The sequence below is a fragment of the Rhinopithecus bieti genome, unplaced genomic scaffold (genome assembly GCF_001698545.2).
Source record: "Rhinopithecus bieti isolate Rb0 unplaced genomic scaffold, ASM169854v2 scaffold_4967, whole genome shotgun sequence".
In the NCBI taxonomy this organism is placed as follows: Eukaryota; Metazoa; Chordata; class Mammalia; order Primates; family Cercopithecidae; genus Rhinopithecus; species Rhinopithecus bieti.
Window position 1 is genome coordinate 1,607,078 of NW_016804726.1, and position 16,286 is coordinate 1,623,363.

Sequence of the window (16,286 nt, forward strand, 5' to 3'; positions counted from 1 at the left end):
AAAAAAAAAAAAGAAAAAGAAAAACTCCTGGAGGACAGAGTTCACATCACATATTTTATTTCATTACTATTTGTACTACAAAATGAAGTAAAGAATTGAGTATAGAGTAAAATCTCTAATATTCGTTAGAATGCATTCTGACAAGAAATGTATATATTCTATGCCTCCAAATCTTTAAATCTGAAAAGAGTTTTGAAATGGGCTTGTAAAGAAAAATAAACGGGATGGATGCACACGAAACTTGAGATCAGAAAATAATCAACAAATACGAAGTACTTTTTTTTTTTTTTTTTTTTTTTTTTGAGACGGAGTCTCGCTATCACCCAGGCTGGAGTGCAGTGGCCGGATCTCAGCTCACCGCAAGCTCCGCCTCCCGGGTTCACGCCATTCTCCTGCCTCAGCCTCCCGAGTAGCTGGGACTACAGGCGCCCGCCACGTCGCCCGGCTAGTTTTTTGTATATTTTAGTAGAGACGGGGTTTCACCCTGTTAGCCAGGATGGTCTCCATCTCCTGACCTCGTGATCCACCCGTCTCGGCTTCCCAAAGTGCTGGGATTACAGGCTTGAGCCACCGCGCCCGGCCACGAAGTACTTCTTACCACAATCAAAACAAACACACACACACACACACACACACACACACACACACACACACACACTTCTGTATGTACTCTGGCACAAAAAGAGGTCAAGAAATTTAAAGAGCAGCCAAAATTATTAAGAGGAGGAACTGAAGGACAATTATAATAGCTAATTATCTTAGGCAATCGGTGACTATGAAAAAAGGTGCAATCAGGCTATCTGATCAATTAGAACGCTAAGGATAATTCTGGGACCATTTTTCATGGTGAATGAAGAACTATAGAACAGTAATGCCTTCACGTGAGGCAATTCCAGGAGGCTGAAAACAAGACAGGGTAAAACTATGGAATTTACATTGCTTCAGGAAAGGGGAATTACCTTGGGCTTTATTTAGTGCAATCCTGAACTGCGATAGAGCTAGATTAGGTCTCCCATTGGAGAACTGACATAACTGAAGCCTGAGAGGGTACTGCGGATGAGATCACACGGATTTAATTTGGGAAAATGGAGGCTAAGAGGCATGATCATAAATCTAGATTATAAGTGCCACATACACATTGAACCTAGCGTTTTTTCTCATCCAAACTTGAAACATTTGGCAAAGGATGCCTTTACAAACTTCAGGAAGGCATCTACTTTACTTCAATTATAAAGGAACGTATTACACATTAGAAGTGGTATCTCAAAATGACTGAGAATGCGAGCTCTGGAAGTCAGACTGCCTGCGTTCATAACCCAGCTCTACCACCTAGCAGCTCTGTGACCTGGGGCAAATTCCTTAATACTCTACTTCTTGGGTTCCTCAATGGAGAAAATGGAGGCAATAACAGGACCTGTCTCACAAAGCTGTGGTGAAGATTACAATGCATGCAAAGTACTCAGAAAAAAAGGGTCTAACACATGGTAAGCTCTCAATAAACACTAGCTATTAATATACTTCTAGAATTCATCATAAAAATCAGGAAACAAATTGATTTTTTTCTTTTTTTTTTTTTGAGACGGAGTCTCGCTCTGTCACCCAGGCTGGAGTGCAGTGGCCAGATCTCAGCTCACTGCAAGCTCCGCCTCCCGGGTTTGCGCCATTCTCTTGCCTCAGCCTCCCACGTAGCTGGGACTACAGGCGCCCACCACCTCGCCCGGCTAGTTTTTTGTATTTTTTAGTAGAGACAGGGTTTCACCATGTTAGCCAGGATGGTCTCGATCTCCTGACCTCGTGATCCACCCGTCTCGGCCTCCCAAAGTGCTGGGATTACAGGCTTGAGCCACCGTGCCCGGCCAACAAATTGATTTTTTAAAGGTTCAAATATATTTAGGAATGGGAAATCAATATATGGCTACTTATAGAACTGGGACATACCCAACTTCAAGATTAGTGATGTCTGAATGGGATGAACCAGTAAGACCATGCCTATTTTCCTTAAGTTTTCAACTCTAGAAAGTAATGACTACTACCTTTGCTAACTGTTTCTTCATTAATTTTGCAAAAGGTATAAAAGCAATATGGAAAAAAGAGGTAGAAAAGAAAGAAGTAGATTAGCAGACAAGGTGATTTCCTCAGATCAGAATCTGATGTGCCAAATGGGTGATGTTCCCATGATTGGCTGAGGTCTTCCAGGACTTCGCATCTTTATAAAAAGGTGGGGAGTGGGGAGGAGGCAGGTCTATTACTCCACCTTCACTTACGGCACTTTCCCTTTCACCCAGTACACTCCACAAAGGCCTTCTTTCAGTTCCAGTATCAGGCCAGACTCTTTCCTGTCTCAGGGCTTTGGCAGGCTGATCTGTCTCCTACCTGGAACACTGTAGCTCCCTTATTACCCTCCTGTGGCTACTTCTTTCTCATCCTAGATTCCCAGTATCAAAGTTACTACACTTGATACCCTTATATAAAATACGTCTCTTGGCTGGGTGCAGTGGTTCACACCTGTAATCCTAGCACTTTGGGAGGCTGAGGTGGGAGGATCATGTGAGGTCAGGAGTTCAAGACCAACCTGGCAAACATGGCGAAACCCCGTCTCTACTAAAAATATAAAAATTAGCCGGGTGTGGTGGCGTGCACCTGTAATTCCAGCTACTCTGGAGGCTGAGGCAGGAGAATCACTTGAATCCAGGAGGCAGAGGTTGCAGTGAGCTGAGATCATACCACTGTACTCCAGCCTGGGCAACAGAGCAAGACTCATCTCAAAAAAAAAAAAAAAGGTCTCTCTTGTTATTTTCTATCACAGCACCCAGTGCACCTCTGGTGCAGAAGGTACTTATGCAATTTGCAACTAATTATTTGTTTATGTATTTATTTTTAATGTCTCCCCCATTAGACAGCTCCATGATGGCAAAGAATATCTTTGTTCATTATATCAACCTCATTTACCTTAACACGTTGACTAGCATAGAGTGGACGCTCAATGAACATCTGCTGAATGAATGAAATAATGACTCCTAAGGCCCCTTTCAGCTGCCCAATAATTATTAGGTAATAGGATGAAAAATACCCAGTGTAAAGGGAGAGGCTTTTACTTGGGGTATAGGAAATATTTGATTCTTCACTATGATAAAAAAACAAGCAACTAAATAGCTCCATTCCAAGAAGCTTAGTTAAAACTTGACTGATGTGGGCCAGGCACGGTGGCTCACACCTGTAATCCCAGCACTTTGGAAGGCTGAGGCAGGCTGATCACAAAGTCAGGAGATCGAGACCATCCTGGCTAACAAGGTGAAACCCCATCTCTACTAAAAATACAAAAAATTAGCAGGGCATGGCGGCAGGCGCCTGCAGTCCCAGCTACTCGGGAGGCTGAGGCAGGAGAATGGCGTGAACCCGGGAGGCGGAGCTTGCAGTGAGCAGAGATTGCGCCACTGCACTCCAGCCTAGAGCTAGAGCGAGACTCCGTCTCAAAAAAAAAACAAAACTTGACTGATGTAATCTATTAATGAGTAACAGCTTCCTCAATGACTTTGTAAGTTTTGCTTTCAGATGTGCCTTATCATTTTAACAACTGGTTATCTAGGCCCAAACCCCTGTCAAATAATGGGTTGGCTACATAAGAATTAGCCGATAAGCTCATTAAAAATACAGATTTTTGGACCAAAACTCCAGGAGATTGATTTAGTATTTGTGAAGTAAAGCTCTAGAATCGATATAATTAAAATTTTTCTCATTTTAAATAGATATTGTGTGTATGTAATACACAGGTCTAGAGGTTAGAAACAGTGTATAGCAAAGCTTCTCTTCTACTTCTGTTTCCCTGGCATTAAGTTCCCCTTTCCATAAGCTACTGCTGTTACCAATTTCTTGTGTATCCTTTTTTTTTTTTTTTTTTGAGACGGAGTCTCGCTCTGTGGCCCGGGCTGGAGTGCAGTGGCCGGATCTCAGCTCACTGCAAGCTCCGCCTCCCGGGTTCACACCATTCTCCTGCCTCAGCCTCCCGAGTAGCTGGGACTGCAGGCGCCCGCCACCTCGCCCGGCTAGTTTTTTGGTATTTTTAGTAGAGACGAGGTTTCACCGAGTTAGCCAGGATGGTCTCGATCTCCTGACCTCGTGATCCGCCCGTCTCGGCCTCCCAAAGTGCTGGGATTACAGGCTTGAGCCACCGCGCCCGGCCTCTTGTGTATCCTTTTGGATAATTATTTGCCTATGCAAGCACATATATATCCTCTGATTTACATATTTAAAGAGGTGTTCTACTCTTGTTTTTTCTAATCTCATTTAACAATATATGTTGGAAATGAAGGTATCTGCATTTTAAACAAGTACCCTAGATGATTTTGATGTGAAGCCAAATATAGAAACAACTCATGGGCCCACGGTTGTGGGATTAAATTCAATTCACTACAACATATTAGAAACTCAAGGACATTGAAGGATGCTCTCAAAAGTAGCCTTGCTTACTTGACCTCGGCCCCCTCGTCTTACAGAGATGAACTAAATAATTCGCCAATGTCTCCACAGAAGCCAGGAAAAATTAGCCATTCAAATGGATGCTGTCAAAGCTTCAATTTTCAATTATTGGAATTCCTTCCTGCTCATCATTACTCGAAGTTACAAACTTGACAATTCCTGTGTTACACAAGACATTCCTGTATTTACGTTGAAAAGAGGTGTGATCGTCACTGAATGAGGGCTGGTTTTTCTCACCGAAATACTTGCTTTACTAATCTTTATTCACACAACCTAATCCAAACTTCCCCCAAAACTGCTTTCTTACCATTTGAGCTAAAGCAATTAACTTAGAAACTGTGGGGAGAAGATTGCTCGGTGAATCCCGGAGTTCGGGGCTCCTCTTGTCCTGACTTGACCTACCTGGGGGGTGGTCCCTAGGCAGCTGTATCTCCCCCATCCCACCTACCCGCCGGACTGCATAGGGAGCTTCCTTTTGGCACTGAGGCAAGGTTCTCCGAGGGCCACCCGACCTCCGCAGTGTCTCTGTCACCACGAGGGGCACTGCGCTGCAAGCATCCTCACCTTTCCGACACCGCGCCAAGGAGGCAGGAGTGCACCAGGCTACCCGAGCGAGGCAGGGAACCCGCTGGGATCCAGCGCTGGTTTACTCCACACCCCCGTCGAAGGGGCTCTCGAGGGCTCAGTTTCTGCCCGAGCCCCCTGCAAGGTGGAGGAATGACTCCTCTATCCCTTCCCCTTGAATTCAAACGTGAGGATGGTATCTGCGAGGCTAACGCGGGGCTCAGAGGGCCCAAACCTCAGACCACTCTCTTCTCCACTCGGCTTTTCTTCCATCCTCTGGGCCATGTGTCTTCCCGTGAGTCGTGGCCCAAGTCTCCCCACCTCGGCCAGCCGCCACCCTCTGGCCTGGCTCCCGCCCTCCTGCCCACCTGGCCCCTTCCCCCTCACCCAGCATGATGGGGCTGAGCCGCCGGGCCAGGCCCTTGGACAGGTCGTACACGTAGAGCTTCACCGGATAGAGATTCGGCGGCTCCATTGGGACCCGTGGCGACGGCGGCCACGACGGCCCTCGGGCACCCGGCAGCGACTTGGACCTTCCCGTACCCGAGGGGGGTGGAAAGCGGAGGGAAAGGGGGGGACTGAGCCCGCCTGAGGGGTGGGGGAGAGGCCGCCCTGCGCTGCTCGCACCCCCACACCCGCTACCGGCAACGACTACTGTGAGGTGACAGAGAGCGGACAGGCAGGGCCCACACGGAAGAGGGGGCGGGGACAGGCATGCACTTTTGCGCATGTGCTTATTGTCCTGACGTACGGCGGGGGCGTGGCTTTGCAGAAGTGGGCGGGGCTCTCTGATTTCGTCAGGCACGTAGGTAGAAGCTGGTTGGGGAGTGTGCGTGCCAGCCTGACGCGAAATGGTGCGCACATGCGTGATGACGTAGGGGGCGTTGATTGGGACTAAGAACAGGGCCCACGCATGCGTGGAATCTCGTCTTCTGTCCAAGTTGGTCGCTTCTCTGCGCCAAAGGTAAGCGGGCCGTTACCCATTTCTGTTGTTCGCCAGCTAGGCCTGGCCTCGTCCCGCTTCGCCCGCTCGGTTTCGCGCGCCCCCATAGCCTTGCTAGAGGGTTACCGTTGGCCTTAAGTGTGAGAATCCGAGGGGTAGCGACAGACTCGAGACCACGCTCGTTCCTCCCGAAGGAGGCGGCACCTCGCGTTTGAGGCCCGCCTGCGTTTGAGGCCCTCCTGCGCTTGCGGCCTGCCTGCACTTGAGGCCCGTCTGCGTTTGAGACCTCATTGGGCGTGATTGAGGAATTTGGGGAGGTTTTTGGGCGGTATTGAGGACGAGGGGGTCCGTTAGTGAGCACAGAATCCCGGAGCGGGAATCCTTCATCGTCTAAATGGCGCCGGGGGCGGGACCTCCGGCTTCTGGCTTCCGCAGGCCGCCGCGGGCCCTGAAACGTGAGGGATAGCTGAGATGAGGCTGTTATTGGGATGGCCCCCATGCGCATTTACATGCAGTGCGGCAGGATTTACCGTCCACGTACCTCACTACTAACCAAGCCTTTAGAACAGATCTCACGAGAACCTAGAGGTCGGTATTTTTTCGGTTTAAATTTGCCTGTTACTGACTTTAACGTCTTTCGCCTAGTGAGCAGTAGCCAACATGTCAGGGTGGGAGTCATATTACAAAACCGAGGGCGATGAAGAAGCAGAAGAAGAACAAGAAGAGAACCTTGAAGCAAGTGGTAAGTGACTTCAGCATGTAGTGCCATTCGGTGTGTGGAAGAAAGACCTTCCCTGCCCATCTCTGCTGGGTGGACTTTTCTGTTTGATGGCATGCCCTTCTCCCAAATAATTCTGAAGTTCTTTTTTTCCTTTGAACTTTGCAGAGCTACACTAGGCTCTTATATTCAGATCCTACTCTAGTCTGCTCTAAGTTTTTTCTGGACACTGGTAGTTTGACATCTTTTGGGCCCTGATAAATGGCCATGACCATGGGTATTTTTTGCCATTTTTTTTTTTTTTTTTTTTTTTTTTTGAGACGGAGTCTCGCTCTGTGGCCCGGGCTGGAGTGCAGTGGCCAGATCTCAGCTCACCGCAAGCTCCGCCTCCCGGGTTCACGCCATTCTCCTGCCTCAGCCTCCCGAGTAGCTGGGACTACAGGCGCCCGCCACCTCGCCCGGCTAGTTTTTTGTATTTTTTAGTAGAGACGGGGTTTCACCATGTTAGCCAGGATGGTCTCGATCTCCTGACCTTGTGATGCGCCCGCCTCGGCCTCCCAAAGTGCTGGGATTACAGGCTTGAGCCACCGCGCCCGGCCTTTTTTGCCATCTTAAGTGGTTCAGGTGAGACCCTTCTCATCCAGGAGAGTAGTTTTACCATTCCAGGACCTCAGTGTAAAAATGCCCCCACCCTACAATAACTACCCCAACCAAAGAATAAATGCAAGCAACACAGTTACAGGAAAGCGATTGATTCCCTCAATGTAGCCTCCAGGTTTAGGAGTGTATGTTCAGGCAGCACAGTAACACACAGAACAAAGGAAGAGAAATAGGAGTACATGTAATCTTCATACTGGTTAATTTAACTCTTGGGTAGACGATTTTGAATTTTTTTTTTTTTTTTTTTGAGATGGAGTCTTGCTCTGTCATCCAGTCTGGAGTGCAGTGGCGCGATCTTGGCTCACTGCAACCTCCAATCCCCAGGTTCAAGCGATTCTCCTGCCTCAGCCTCCCGAGTAGCTGGGATTACAGGCGCGCTGTAATTTTTATACTTTTAGTAGAGATGGGGTTTCACCCGTCTTGGCCAGGCTGATCTTGAATTCCTGACCTTGTGATCCACCCTCCTCGGCCTCCCAAAGTGCTGGGATTACAGGCGTGAGCCACCGCGTCCGGCCAAAATTTTGAATACTTTTATTAAAAGTGAGAAACGGCCAGGCGCGATGTCTCAAGACTAATCCCAGCACTTTGGGAGGCCGAGGCGGGCGGATCACGAGGTCAGGAGATCGAGACCATCCTGAAACCTCGTCTCTACTAAAAAAAATATAAATAATTAACCGGACATGGTGGTGAGCACCTGTAGTCCCAGCTACTCGGGAGGCTGAGGCAGGAGAATGGCGTAAACACGGGAGGCGGAGCTTGTAGTGAGCCGAGATGGCGCCACTGCACTCCAGCCTGGGCGACAGAGCGAGACTCTGTCTCAAAAAAAAAAAAAGTGAGAAACATGTAGGAAATATAAAAAATTAAAAAATTTGCCGTAATCTGTATAATCTACCACCCTAACACAACTACCGGCATTTTGACATTTTTGTATTTTTCCTTCAAGTATCTTTCAATCTTTATTTCCTAATAAAATATGTATCTGTTTTCTAATTTTTTTTTTTTTTTTTTTTTTTTTGAGGCGGAGTCTCGCTCTGTCGCCCAGGCTGGAGTGCAGTGGCTGGATCTCAGCTCACTGCAAGCTCCGCCTCCCGGGTTCACGCCATTCTCCTGCCTCAGCCTCCCAAGTAGCTGGGACTACAGGCGCCCGCCACCTCCCCCGGCTATCTGTTTTTTAATTTTTTAATAGAGACAGGCTGGAGTGCAGTGGTGAGATCGTCATAGCTCCCTGTAACCTCAAACTCCCCGGCTCAAGTGATCCTCCTGCTTCAGCTATCTCAGTAGCTAGTACTAATGTGCCACCAACTCCCAATACTTTTTAAATTTTTTGTAGAGACAGGGTCTTGCTATGTTGATCAGGCTGGTCTCAAATTGCTGGCCTCAAGCGATTCCCCCCCAGCCTTGGCCTCCCAGAGTTCTAGGTTTATAGTCATGAGCCTCTATGGCCAGCCTGTATCTGATTTCTTGTATTGTTGTAACAATGGTGCATATACATTTTTGCCATTTTAATTTACACCAGTCTTCCAAATATAATTTTAAACAAATGTACATAATTTTGTGTTCTACCTTTTTTCTTACTGTTGTAGCATGGATATATCTTTCTTTGCAAGTACACATATTTAATCTCTATAACTCCTTTTATTTATTTATTTACTGAGACAGAGTCTCGCTCTGTTGCCCAGGCTGGAGTGCACTGGCTCAATCTTGGCTCACTGCAACCTCTGCCACCCCGGTTCAAGCTATTCTCCCATCTCAGCCTTCCGAGCAGCTGGGAACATAGGCGTGTGCACCACCACACCCAGCTAATTTTTGTATTTTAGTAGAGACAGCCGGGCGCGGTGGCTCACGCCTGTAATCCCAGCTCTCAGGGAGGCAGAGGCGGGAGGATAGCTTGAGCCCAGGAGTTCGAGACCTGCCTGGGTAATACAGCGAGACCCCGTTCTGCACAAAAAGGAAAAAAAAAAAAAGACAAAAAAAAAAATAAGCGCAACTCCCCTTAGTAGAGACAGTGTTTCGCCATTGTTGGCCAGGCTGGTCTTGAACTCCTGGCCTTAGGTGATTTGCCCACCTCGGCCTCCCAAAGTGCTGGGATTACAGGTGTGAGCCACCGTGCCTGGCGTATAGCTCATTTTAAATATACCATGATTTGGCCAGGTGTGGTGGCTCACGTCTGTATTCCCAACACTTTGGGAGCAGATCACCTGAGGTCAGGGGTTCAAGACCAGCCTAGCCAACATAGCAAAACCCCGTCTCTACTAAAAGATGCAAAAATTAGTTGAGTCTGTGGTGACATGCACCTGTAGCCTCAGCTGCCCAGGAGGCTGAGGCACGAAAATTGCTTCAACCCAGGAGTCAGAGGCTACAGTGAACCAAGATTGCAACACTGCATTCCACCCTGGGCGACAGAGTGAAACCCTGTCTCAAAAAAATAAAATAGGGGTCGGGCGTGGTGGCTCAGGTCTGTAATCCCAGCACTTTGGGAGGCCGAGGTGGGTGGATCACGAGGTCAGGAGATCGAGACCATCCTCAGTAACATGGTGAAACCCCGTCTCTACTAAAAAAATACAAAAAGTTAGCCAGGCGTGGTGGCAGGTGCCTGTAGTCCCAGCTACCCTGGAGGCTGAGGCAGGAGAATGGCGTGAACCCGGGAGGCGGAGCTTACAGTGAGCGGAGATCGCATCACTGCACTCCAGCCTGGGTGACAGCAAGATTCCGTCTCAAAAAAATAATAATAAAATAAAATAAACCAGGCATGGTGGTTTATACCTGTAATCCTAGCACTTTGGGAGGCCAAGGCAGGTGGATCACCTGAAGTCAGGAGTTTGAGACCAGCCTGACCAACATGGTGAAACTCCCATCTCTACTAAATGCAGAAAATTAGCTGGGCATGGTGGCACATGCCTGTAATCCCAGCTACTTGGAGATAACCAGACGTTATATACCTTTTTAGGAAAAAACACGTTACTTACGATAGAGTCATGCTGAAGAAAGAAAACCTGAATCTGATTAAGCCTCTCTAGGTCCTTAGTAGGAAGGACAGAGGACTATGTTAATCTGCACCAAAAGAGGTCAATCGGCAGGCCCGGCAAGGTGGCTCATGCCTGTAATCCCAATACTTTGGGAGGCCGCGGCAGAGGATCGATCAAGCCCAGAAGTTCAAGGCTGCAGTAAGCTATGATTGCGCCACTGTGTTCCAGCCTGTGTGAGAGAACAAGACTCTGTTTGTAAAATGATTAATTCATTACTTTTATTTATTTATTTATTTGAGGTGGAGTCTCTGTCGTCAGGCTGGAGTGCAGTGGCGTAGTCTCGACTCGCTGCAACCTCTGCCTCCTGGGTTCAAGCGATTCTCCTGCCTCAGCCTCCTTAGTAGCTGGAATTACAGGCATGTGCCACCACACCCAGCTAATTTTTGTATTTTTAGTAGAGATGGGGTTTCACCATGTTGTCCAGGATGGTCTCAATCTCAACTTCGTGATCCACATGCCTCGGCCTACTAAGGTGGTGGGATTATAGGCATGAGCCACCGTGCCCTGCCATTTATTTATTTTTATTTTTTGTGAAACAGGGTCTCACTCTGTCACCCAGACTGGAGTGCAGTGGCGCAATCTTGGCTCACTGCAGCCTCCGCCTCCCGGGTTCAAGCAGTTCTATCTACCTCAGCCTCCCTAGTAGGTGGGATTACAGGCATGTGCCACCACACGCAGCTAATTTTTGTATTTTTAGTAGAGATGAGGTTTCACTGTGTTGTCCCAAATGGTCTCAATCTTTTGTCCTCATGATCCATAGGCCTTGGCCTCCCAAAGTGCTGGGATTACAGGTGTGAGCCACTGTGCCTGGCCAAAATAATTATTTATTTATTTTTGAGACGTGGTGTTGCTCTGTGGCCCAGGCTGGAGAGTAGTGGTGTGATCTCTGCTCACTGCAACCTCTGCCTCCCGGGTTCAAGTAATTCTCCTGCCTCAGCCTCCTGATTAGCTGGGATTACAGGTGGGCACCACCATGCCTGGCTAATTTTTTTTTTTTTTTTTTTTTGAGATGGAGTCTCACTCTGTCGCCCAGGCTGGAGTACAGTGGCGTGATCTCGGCTCACTGCAAGCTCTGCCTCCCGGGTTCACGCCATTCTCCTGCCTCAGCCTCCCGAGTAACTGGGACTACAGGCACCTGCCACAACACCCAGCTAATTTTTTGTATTTTTAGTAGAGGCAGGGTTTCACGGTGTTAGCCAGGATGGTCTTGATCTCCTGACCTCGTGATCCGCCCACCTCAGCCTCCCAAAGTGTTGGGATTACAGACGTGAGCCACCACGCCCGGCCTAATGTTTCTATTTTTAATAGAGATGGGGTTTCACCGTGTTAGCCAGGATGGTCTCTATCTCCTGAGCTCGTGATCTGCCTGCCTCGGCCTCCCAAAGTGCTGGGATTACAGGTGTGAACCACCGCACCCGGCGTAATGTTTGTATTTTCAGTAGAGACGGGGTTTCACCATGTTGACCAGGCTGGTGTCGAACTCCTGACCTCAAGTGATCTGCCTGGCTTGTTCTCCCAGAGTGTTGGGATTACAAACATGAGCCACTGTGCCCCACCTAATTAATTTTTTTAAAAAGGCAATCAGCAAAATCCAGAATGTGGATAAGTGTATAATACAAAGCATCTTGGCTCTTTAGCAAATAAATTACAAGGGAAAAAAGAGAGGGTATCTGTAGATGAAGAGGCTTCAGAAACACTAAGTCAAAGCTAATGTTTAGAAATGTAGCTTTGGGTGATAAAATTTTAAAGAAACGGGTGGGTGTGTGGTAGATCATGCCTATAATCCTAGCTCTAGCCCAGGGCGGGCCTGGGTGCAGTGGCTCACGCCTGTAATCCCAGCACTTTGGGAGGCTGAGGTGGGTAGGTCACCTGAGGTCAGGATTTCAAGACCAACCTGGCCAACATGGTGAAACCCTGTCTCTACTAAAAATATAAAATTAGCTGGGCGTGGTGGCGGGCGGCTATAATCCCAGCTACTCGGGAGGCTGAGGTAGGAGAATCACTTGACCCTGGGAGGCGGAGGTGGTAGTGAGCTGAGATCATGCCACTGTACTCCAACCTGGCAGCAGAGCGAGACTCTGTCTCAAAAAAAAAAGTGGCCGGGCGCGGTGGCTCAAGCCTGTAATCCCAGCACTTTGGGAGGCCGAGACGGGTGGATCACGAGGTCAGGAGATCGAGACCATCCTGGCTAACACGGTGAAACCCCGTCTCTACTAAAAACTACAGAAAACTAGCCGGGTGAGTTGGCGGGTGCCTGTAGTCCCAGCTACTCGTGAGGCTGAGGCAGGAGAATGGCGTAAACCCGGGAGGTGGAGCTTGCAGTGAGCTGAGATCTGGCCACTGCACTCCAGCCCGGGAGACAGCGAGACTCCGTCTCAAAAAAAAAAAAAAGAAAAAACAATAGAGGCCTAGGCGGAAGGATTGCCTGAGCTCAGAAGTTTGAGAACAGCCTGCGCAATGTATCACGATACCATCTCTACAGTACATTTAAAAAATTAGCTGGTCATGGTGGCATACACCTGTAGTCCCAGTTACTCGGGAGGCTGAGGCAGGAGGATAGCTTGAACCCAGGAGTTCAAGGTTGCAGTGAGCTATGATTGTGTGATTGTGTCACTGCACTCCAGCCTGGGTGATGGGGTGATGGGAGTGAGACTGTATCTCCAAAAAAAAAAAAAAAAAAAGACAGTCAGGATATTGACTTTTGGGGGAGATGGGTGTTGTAATTGGGAAGGAACATAATTATGAGGAGTTTCTAGGGTGTCTGGCAAGACTCAATTTCCTGACATAGGTGGAGATTTTATGGTTGTCACTTTATAATAATTGATTAGGTTATACTTTATGGCCTTTGTTTGTTTTCTATGGTAAACAAATACGAATACAAGGACAAACATTTTCTTCTACTTTTTTCTCCGTAGGAGACTATAAATATTCAGGAAGAGATAGTTTGATTTTTTTGGTTGATGCCTCCAAGGCTATGTTTGAATCTCAGAGTGAAGATGAGTTGACACCTTTTGACATGAGCATCCAGGTAAGACTACCTTTTAATTTAAGACAAATTTAAAAACAGTATTGACTGGGCATGGCTCATGCCTGTAATCTCAATACATTGGGAGGCCGAGACGGGCAGATCACTTGAGCCTAGGGTTTTGAGACCAACCTGATAACGTGGAGAAACCCCATCTCTACAAAAATAAATAAATCATCCAGGTGTAGTGGTGCACACCTGTAGTCCTAGCTACTAGGGAGGCCGAGGCAAGAGGATTGCTTGAGCCCAGGAGATCAAGGCTGCAGTGAGCTGGGATTGTGCTGCTCACTGTACTCCAGCATGGGTAAGACAGCAAGACTGTCTCAAAAAAAAAAAAGCCAAAAAAACACCACAAAAAAGAAGTAGGCGCCTCCTCTTGCAGAGATGAGAGTATAAAGGAAGAAGGGAAGTTCCCGCAGTTATAGTGTGGAAAAGAGTGAGTGATACTTGGGAGTTGACTACTACCTGTGGTTGGAGAAGATGGCTACAATAAAAAGGCAACTTCAATTTTAAAACAGGCACAGGACTTGAGAATACATTTCTCCTGCCGGGCGTGGTGGCTCGTGTCTGTAATCCCAGCACTTTGGGAGGCGGAGGCAGGCGGATCATGAGGTCAGGAGTTTGAGACCAGGTTGGCCAACATGGTGAAACCCCGTCTCTGCTGATAATGCAAAAATAATTAGCCAGACATGGTGGTGCGCTTCTGTAGTCCCAGGTACTCGGGAGGCTAAGGCAGGAGAATCTCTTAAACCCGGGAGATGGAGGTTGCGGTGAGCTGAGATTGCACCACTGCACTCCAGCTTGAGCAACAGAGTGAGACTGTCTCAAAGGAAAAAAAAAAAGACAAGACATTTCTCCAAAGATATGCAGATGTCCAACAAGCACAGGAAAAGATACTCAGCATGTTTAGTCATTAGAGAAAGGCAAATGAAAATCATAATGAGCTACCACTCACACCCACTATATAAACAAACTAAAATTTAAAAAACACCAGGAGAAAATAAGAAGTGTTGGCAAGACTGTGGAGAAATGGGTGTGATTGACTGTACCTGACCTGTTTTTGTTTCTTTAGAGGTTGTGTTTCATGTAACATAAAATTAACCATTTGAAAGTATACAATTCAATGACACACATTCACAACGTTATGCAACCACGACCTCTATCTTATTCCAAAACATTTTGAATGGCTAAACAGTGGCGTATGGATATACATTCCATGAAAAAGAATGAAGAATTGATACGTACTACAAAGTAGATGAACCTTGAAAGCATTATGCTAAGTGAAAGAAGCCAGATACAAAAAGTCAAATATTGTATGATTTCATTTGCATGAAATATCCAGAATAGGTAAGTTCTTAATGCAGAGTGGTGGTTGGTTACCTGAGGCACAGGGAAGAGATGAACCGGGAGCAACTGCTTAGTGGGTACTGGGTTTGCTTTTGGGGTGATGAAAATTTTTTGGAACTAGAGTTGGTAGTTGTACAACATTGTGAATGTTTGTGTGTGTATTTATTTTTATTTTTATTGTTGTTATTATTATTATTTTTTGAGGGGGAGTCTCGCTCTGTCGCCCAGGCTGGAGTGCAGTGGCCGGATCTCAACTCACGGCAAGCTCCGCCTCCCGTGTTTACGCCATTCTCCTGCCTCAGCCTCCCGAGTAGCTGGGACTACAGGCGCCCGCCACCTCGCCCGGCTAGTTTTTTGTACTTTTAGTAGAGACGGGGTTTCACCATGTTAGCCAGGATGGTCTCGATCTCCTGACCTCGTGATCCTCCCATCTCGGCCTCCCAAAGTGCTGGAATTACAAGCTTGAGCCACCGTGCCCGGCCTTTATTATTTTTTTGAGATGGAGTCTCACTGTTGCTCAGGCTGGAGTGCAGTGGGTCGATCTTGGCTCACTGCAAACTCTGCCTTCCGGGTTCACGCCATTCTCCTACCTTAGCCTCCGGAGTAGCTGGGACTACAGGCGCCTGCCACCATGCCCGGCTAATTTTTTGTATTTTTAGTAGAGATGGGGTTTCACCGTGTTAGCCAGGACGGTCCCAATCTCCTGAACTCGTGTTCTACCTGCCTCGGCCTCCCAAAGTGCTGGGATTACAGGCGTGAGCCACTGCGCCCAGCCTTTTGTGTGTATTTATGCTTTTTAAAAATTTTTATTTATTTTTTTTTTTTTGAGATAGAGTCTCGCTCCGTCACCAGGCTGGAGTGCAGTGGTGCAATTTTGGCTCACTGCAACCTCCAACTCCCTGATTCAGGCGATTCTCCTGCCTTAGCCTCTCCAGTAGCTGAGATTACAGGCATGCGTCACCACGCCCAGCTGATTTTTGTATTTTTAGCAGAAACGGGGTTTCACCATATTGGCCAGGATGATCTCGGACCGCTGACCTTGTGATCTGCTCGCCTCGGCCTTCCAAAGTGCTAAGATTGCACGCGTGAGGCACTGCACCTGGCCTTGCTTTTTTTTTTCGAGATGGTGTCCCACTATTCTTCAGGCTGGTTTGGAACTCCTGGGCTCAAGCAATCCACCCACCTCAGCCTCCTGAGTGACTGGGATTAAGGCATGTGCCACTATGCCTGGCACATTGTGAATGTATTAAATACCTCTTAATTGTTCGCTTAGAAATGATTCATTTTTTTGGCCGGGCGCGGTGGCTCAAGCCTGTAATCCCAGCACTTTGGGAGGCTGAGACGGGCAGATCACGAGGTCAGGAGATCGAGACCATCCTGGCTAACCCGGTGAAACCCCGTCTCTACTAAAAAATACAAAAAACTAGCCGGGCGAGGTGGCGGGCGCCTGTAGTCCCAGCTACTCGGGAGGCTGAGGCAGGAGAATGGCGTGAACCCGGGAGGTGGAGCTTGCAGTGAGCTGAGATC

At 47.8% G+C, this 16,286-nt stretch overlaps 2 protein-coding genes across 3 annotated transcripts in view; one reads left to right on the plus strand and one right to left on the minus strand.

The window, feature by feature from the left end:
* DESI1 (desumoylating isopeptidase 1) overlaps positions 1 to 5,766 on the minus strand; it is a 23,158-nt gene extending 17,392 nt beyond the window's left edge. Inside the window, exon 1 of one of the 2 annotated variants that reach the window (XM_017870294.1) lies at positions 5,428 to 5,766. In XM_017870294.1, the coding sequence (XP_017725783.1) occupies positions 5,428 to 5,515 (88 nt within the window). In that variant the 5' untranslated portion in view covers positions 5,516 to 5,766. The remainder of the gene's footprint in view (positions 1 to 5,427) is intronic. The other variant, XM_017870295.1, reaches the window with a different exon arrangement.
* A 130-nt stretch (positions 5,767 to 5,896) lies between these two features.
* XRCC6 (X-ray repair cross complementing 6) overlaps positions 5,897 to 16,286 on the plus strand; it is a 56,700-nt gene continuing 46,310 nt past the window's right edge. The window contains 3 exon segments of the mRNA XM_017870293.1: positions 5,897 to 6,004; positions 6,629 to 6,725; positions 13,303 to 13,415. Of these exon segments, the coding sequence (XP_017725782.1) occupies positions 6,644 to 6,725; positions 13,303 to 13,415 (195 nt within the window). The 5' untranslated portion in view covers positions 5,897 to 6,004; positions 6,629 to 6,643.